The sequence below is a fragment of the Primulina eburnea genome, chromosome 8, assembly GCF_022965805.1.
Source record: "Primulina eburnea isolate SZY01 chromosome 8, ASM2296580v1, whole genome shotgun sequence".
Classification (NCBI taxonomy): Eukaryota; Viridiplantae; Streptophyta; class Magnoliopsida; order Lamiales; family Gesneriaceae; genus Primulina; species Primulina eburnea.
The window spans coordinates 350535-357761 of NC_133108.1; the positions used below are offsets into that span (position 1 = coordinate 350535).

Sequence of the window (7227 nt, forward strand, 5' to 3'; positions counted from 1 at the left end):
AGGGCAAAAACTAGCCGTTTTGTTACCGTTTATGACCGTTGGTGTATAAAAAAATAAATGTATGTATTTGTATAATTTTATGGTAATAATATGGTATATATAATATTAGACATGTTTAAATAATTATGTATATCATATCATAATATTATAATGAGTGTCATAATTTATTTTTTAAAAAAACCTTATAGGCTTTTATACTTGTCGTATCCCTTACCGGGAGTGTGGGATGTCGTCTTAACATCCTCCCATGATTTATAACAAGTTTATGAAAAATTTATTTTATTATTTCTAATAATAACATTATATTGTATATTAAATAAATACACAATAAATAAATAACAGTAAAATAAATATAATTACTTTTGTTACCTTTTTCTTCTGTTTGGAGCTTGGAAAAGTATGTAGCACTTTTAGAGCTTCGTGCTGATAACGTGTTGTGAAAAAGTAAAAATTTATGGTAAAAAGTAAAAATCTCAAACACTCAAAATTTACCAAACTACACACTTTCTAATATTTTTCTCTCAACTCAATTGTTATTTTCTTCACAAATGAGTGCTCTATTTATAGAGTTTCATATACAAATATTCCAAAATAAATTACCTCATTACTTACATCATCACACACAAATTTCTATATTTTACAACTCTTATTTTCAATATTCAACTATCACCTTTTCAACATTCAACCTTCAAATATTCAACTCACACATTTTAAATATATTTTTCAACAATTCACTACATTATTGTATAATATAATTTCTGATTTTATTATTTCCCTTTAAAAATTAGTATAATTATAAATTTGCTCAGATTCAGTTTTTTTTTTTAATTTAATTTAACCAAATCAAAATTTCTTTTTTTATAATCATTTTAAAATCAATTGATTTGAGAGGGTTTGTGGCTAAATAAATACACGGGCCAACATTAGCAGTCCAATATGTGTTGGGTCAAACCAAAACCCATCTTGATTTAGGGTTTAAACTTTACGGTCTTACCATTTCTTGAACAACAATTATTTCTTCTGAAGATCTTCTCTCCTCTCACTCAAAATCTCAAGTACCCAGAAATTCCAGTAATGGGTAGCAATCAAGCTGCAGTCTCATTCCTTACGAATATTGCGCGAGCCGCTTTCGGACTCGGTATCGGCGCCACCGTCCTCAATTCATCCCTCTATACCGTCGACGGCGGCCAACGTGCTGTACTCTTCGATCGTTTCCGTGGCGTTATTGATGACACCGTCGGGGAAGGGACACACTTTCTGATCCCCTGGCTTCAAAAACCATTCATCTTCGACATCCGCACGCGTCCTCACACTTTCTCTTCTGTTTCCGGTATGTCTCCTCCTCCTTTCAAAACCTAGATTAGATTTTCTGTTTGCAGTATTATTTACGATTTGTTACCGTGGATGCAATTTTTGTCCGTTTTAACCAGCTGAGACCAATTTGGCATTTCCATAGCCAGCTGAGTTGTGCTGCTTATTTATGTTTTCTCTCGCTGTTTCTATTACGGACGATACATTGTTATTGCGAATTATTAGGGACCAAGGATCTGCAGATGGTAAATCTGACACTGCGTGTACTCTCACGCCCCGAGGTACACCGCCTACCAGACATATTCAAAACCCTAGGGCTTGAATACGATGAGAAAGTCCTCCCATCCATTGGAAATGAGGTTCTCAAAGCTGTGGTTGCACAATTCAATGCTGATCAATTGCTCACTGAACGTCCCCATGTTTCTGCCCTTGTGCGTGAGAGTTTGATTCGCAGGGCAAAGGATTTCAATATTGTGCTGGATGATGTAGCTATCACACATTTGTCCTATGGTGCTGAGTTCTCCAAGGCCGTTGAACAGAAGCAGGTGGCCCAACAGGAGGCAGAGAGATCAAAGTTCGTGGTGGCAAAGGCCGAGCAAGAGAGGAGGGCTGCCATTATTAGGGCTGAAGGGGAAAGTGAATCTGCTAAGCTGATATCTGATGCAACTGCTGCTGCAGGAATGGGGCTGATCGAGCTGAGGAAGATCGAGGCCGCCAAGGAAAATGCTGCTACCATGAGCAGGAATGGGAATGTTATGTACCTGCCTAGTAACAATAACATGCTTCTTGGAATCAATCCTGGGCGCTGATTATGGGGCAGTAGCAGTCTTTAAGTCAGTTTTTGTCATCGGTTCATTTCCTTGTTTGCTACTGGAACTGGTCAATAATAATCGGTTTCCTGATAATTATGCTAAATTTTGTTCCTGGGCTTAAAATTTGTCATATGAGGATAATCCATGTGCTTCATTATTGGTTCTCAAATGTTGTTCAAAGTTGGAACCAATCTTATATTAGAATCTTAGTTTGAGATGCTTGTTGATTTTGTTTGTGCTTCTTGTGGTTGGTCTTTCCTTGCTGGCCAAGTGTTCTTTGAATAGACAATATATTTTTTTCCCGATGTGTTGTATATTCTTATACTCTCTCCAAATTGGTTCGAGAGTCGAGACTGTCGAGGTTTTCTAAGCTTCAACAAGTGTTTGGTAAAATAAATTTTAAATAGCTTCTAATATTAAAATAAATTAATTGTGACAATTTTAAAGTTTTTTCATTTTTGAAAAAATTAAGGTTCACGTCGAATTATTTTTAATATCTTATTTTATATAATTTCTAAATACCAAAAGATCCACATTATTACATAATATATTATGTATGGCTGCAAATGAGCAAGTTCATTGTGAGCAATTTAGTCAAGACTCAACTTGATTTGGCTAATATCGAGTTTGAATAATTCGAGTCTTAATGAGTAAAACTATATATATACACTTTTGATTCAAAATATATGAAATTTAAAAGATTTTTTTTTTTGTCAATATATATATAATTTAAATCCCCCCAATTTTTTTCTGTATATGCCAATAAGATTTTTGAGCCTTTTGAGCACGGAGTGAAGTATCTCGTTATGTGAATGAGTCTGTGGAGTTTGAAGTTGCTTATTCTGTAACGTCCCGAAAATTTGACGATCTACGTGAACTACATGCATGTAAGTTATCAAATTTCTTATGTATTTTAATTAAATTGTTTTAATGACATAAATTGATTATGGTAGACATGTTTAAAATGTATTTTATATTAGAATGCATAAAACTGTGTTTTTAAAAGTTATTCGAGACGCTAGACCAGAGACCATATGAGGGAAAATATTTTATTAAATAGTTATTTTTAATTTTTTAATGTGTTGTGTATTTTAAATAAATTTTTTTGAAAATGAGGTGTTTAGATGTGTTTTTATACGTTGAATCGTATTTTAAATCGGTAATCGATTTTCGATAAAAATAGAGTTTTTTTGAAAACTCGGCTAATATTTCACAAACTATCATAAACAAAATATTTTAAATAATAACTAATGGGCCTATTATACTAATTACTAGGTTAATGAGCCTATTATACTAGGTTAATGAGCTTAAGCTTGCACCATGGGTTATATATCAAAAATAAAGCCAACAAAACCTAATCCCACTACACAAAACTCATGCCCACTCTTCTAAAAGCCTTAGGATTCTTTCTCCACTAGCACACACATGAACACACAAAAATTTGAAGGCTTTTCACGTGAAACTTGAAGAAAATTCAGCAAAGTTCCTCTCCGCCAACGTTCCTCGCATCGCAAGTTGATTTTCGAGCTTAATATATGCAAAGGCACGCCTTAATCATCCTTCAAACATCTTTCACACAATATTATGTATATTTGATTATCTTTGCATGACAAATATGATGTACTATTTTTATTTGCGTTTTTATGGCTTTATATCCATAAAAGTAAAGTTTCTTTTTTTTTTTTAAACTCTTCCTAATGATACACAAAGGGGCTACCATGGTAGGGAAACTTGAAGAGATGTTTTTCCACATGTTTAAGGATCCTTAGATGCATAGGTAAGGGCTGGACGTAAGGGAAACAAGGTGGAACGAAAATTTGGAGCATGAGGGCAAGGGTGTCGAACTTTGGGGGAAACTAGGAGGGGGTTGTGCAAGGGCTTTCCGAGGCTGGGCTCATGAAGGTCCTAGCCATGAGCGATGGTGGTCCAAGGAACGCAGAATGGTTCAAGAAGGAGAGGTGCTCGGCTCGGGTTCATCAAACCCCGTGCACGATGGTTAGGGACTTATGGTGCATGTTCTCGTGCATGGGCCGTAGAGCTAGTCTAGGAAGGGTCTAAGATGTTTGTTCAAGGTCCTAGGAGGGTTAGCCAAGGTCTGGTTGGGTCAGCTAAAGTCTAGGGGCGAAGGGGGCGCATGGTTTGCAAGGCTAGGGATTTCGAATTAGGACAATAAAATTCAGTAGTTGATCTAAGCTTGATTGTGGGGGCCCGTGCTCCTGATTAACGTTTAATGACTAAACAAATATGATTCGTTAATGTAAACAGCGAAAACGATTAAAAATTTTCTTGGGTCAATAGAAATTTCGGCATGACCTTCCCGTAAGTAGGACATCCCAAAAATTTCCAAACAACATAAACAACATTTATATACTCGAAATAAAGTCATAACAGCAATTCACAAACATATAGCCGCACTGGCCAGGACTAACACATACAGAGCCGACAAGGCGCAATCATACAACTATCAATCAAAAACATAGTAAAAATAACAGTACAGCTACACATGGCATTCCATGGCAAAAGTATGACTCAATGATATAATATCTTGGAACTCTCAATCAACAACCCAAATACTGGGTACCACTACCTGACGCTTCACCAGACGCGTCAAAACCTCCTGGATAACCTGCTATGGCATCAAAACAACCACATCATAAAAGAAAAGAAGGGTCAGGCCCCAGTACGACGAACCAGTAAAATTATGACAATTCTAACTGACATGAAATAAAATAAAGTAAAATGCAATGCATGTCGATAACAACGAAATAACAGATACCAAAACGGAGTCTAAATGAAATGCATCAGCAACAGGAACAATGGCCACCCGTGTCAGGATTGCAGCAACGAAACATCAAGTCGCCGCTCATCCACGCACGTAGCATCGAGGGTCCTGTAGCGACCCGGTCAGTCCTCGTGCAGTCATCAGGAGTGTGCTAATCCTATCACTCATTCCATCGATAAGATGTCAGGAGTGATCTAATCCTATCACTCGCTCCATAGATGACTCAATAGATTAGTATGATAGCAATCAACGGAGTCAAGACTCGAAATAATATGCACTAATAGTATCAACTCAAATAAATGCATGAATGCAATCATGTTATTCACAGAAGCTTATAAAGCACGCCACAACTCATTACAAAATACTTAACGTCATTCCACATCACTAAAGACGTCATAATAAAACAGTTCATACGAACCTCAACTGAACACTTAATTTACCAATGAAATTTCTTAAGGATTTCTCGAAGAATCCAATCATGTGGCAAATAATAAATTTCATATCAAGTTCAATTTATTTTCCCCAATATTCACTAATTTAGCCTAAAATTCCAAAAAAAATCCATAAGTTTGGCTTTAAAATTTCTAAAACTCATCGCAAAGTCAAATATAGCGATTTATTTAACTTAAATCTCTCAATACCGGACAACTTGAAATTTCGAAAATTCAATCATATCGAATCTGAAAGTTTCGATATTTACTAGGAATTTCCAAAAAAATTCTTTCTATTTTTAATGCTATAAACGCATTCCAATAACATTTTAACATTTCAAATATCATAAATTCCCAAATAATTAAATGTGAATTTCTAATTTAATCCAAATAAATTCCGAAAATCTGTTAGATACCTCTAATTAGCTCCAATATAGCACCTACAATCAATAATAAAATATATATTAATTGTTGGAACTCAAATAAATCAAAATACCCAAAATTTGAAACCCTGACATTTGAATTATACCTCTGAAATTTCGAAAATTGTTCAAAGCTTTGAAATCAATCTTCAAACATCATTACCCAAGGTTTCTTCCAACTTTTCCGACGAAAACAAGCTGCGGTTCTCCGACGAGTTTCCGAGAGTCGCGAGTTTTCTTAGCAAAAGTGGTATCAATACCTTGTCGAGAGGATTCCGAAACTATGCTTAATTTCGAAAAATGATCACCGACGGCAAAGATACAGCCGGTCAAAGTAACGAGAATTTGTTTGACAAAGTAGAAGAAGAAATTTGGACAGAAGGTTACGGGAGAGAGAAAGAGCTTCTGATCCTTTCTTTTTCCTTCTTTATATTATTTTATATTATTTAGTTAATTAATAAAAATAAATGGGCTGGGCTTCTTGTTTGGCCTTAATTGGTTTGATTTGGGTTTTATATGGTTTAGTTAGGTGTCAATAAGCTTTGGTTCAAGTTTGATAAGTTTTGGTTAAGTTTCGAGTCAATACTAGTCAAAATCGGGATGTACGTCTAAGTTTAAAACGAATTGGAAAATTAGTCGAGAAACTTAAGGTTACGTCTAAGAAATATTTTTAGGTGTATTTTAAGGTGATATGTTAAGTTTCAAATGATTTGGGTCGTTGTTTTAAGGTCTAAGGATAAATTGGGAAAGTTAGGGTTTTAAAAGAAAAATGATCATTTTACACCTAAAAATGTTAGACGTCCTGACAGTGCGCTGAATACTGTAAATAATGTTAAAATGTTTATGTTACGCCTTAAACGCATACAAATCTCGAGGATGAGATTAATGTTTTTAATGCTGTAACATATCCCAAAGTTTTTGTTTTGATGATACCAAAACTTGGCTTAAAAATGTACTAATGTTTTATATTGAGGCATGCAGGAAACTAAGAACAAAGTTAAGTTCGGAAGATCCGAAGTTGGTTCGGACGTTCCGAAAAGGTGCCGATCAGAAGCAAAGTGGAAGCTGTTCGGAAGCTGCGAGGAGCCAGTTCGGACGGTCCGAAGACGTGATCGGACGTTCCGAACACAAGCAATCAAATCACTTGAATGCGGAGACAAATTGATCTGACTGTTGATTGAGTAAGATTTCGGACGCTACGAAGGACATGATCGGACGCTACGAAGTGTTGAAGATTTCAAATCTCTGGAAACGCGGGAATGTTCGGACGATACGAACTTGAGTTCGGACCTTCCGAAGCTGGTCATACACTGTCTGAAAGAACCGTTCGGAAGAAACGAAGCTGGATCGGTCCCTCCGAAGCATATGTTCGGACCCTACGAAGTCAAGAACGGACGATCCGAAGTCATCCCAGAATTACGCAAATCACATCGGACGTTCCGAATCATAAACAGAAGATCCGAACCTTG

General features: G+C 35.9%; 1 protein-coding gene across 1 annotated transcript; it reads left to right on the top strand.

Annotated features, from left to right (window-relative positions):
* Positions 1-987: 987 nt before the first annotated feature.
* On the top strand, positions 988-2425 carry LOC140838130 (prohibitin-3, mitochondrial-like). The gene is made up of 2 exons (XM_073204209.1): positions 988-1330; positions 1537-2425. Exons 1-2 carry the CDS (start codon positions 1075-1077, stop codon positions 2118-2120), a joined length of 840 nt encoding a protein of 279 aa, XP_073060310.1. The 5' UTR covers positions 988-1074; the 3' UTR covers positions 2121-2425.
* The last annotated feature ends 4802 nt before the right edge of the window (positions 2426-7227 follow it).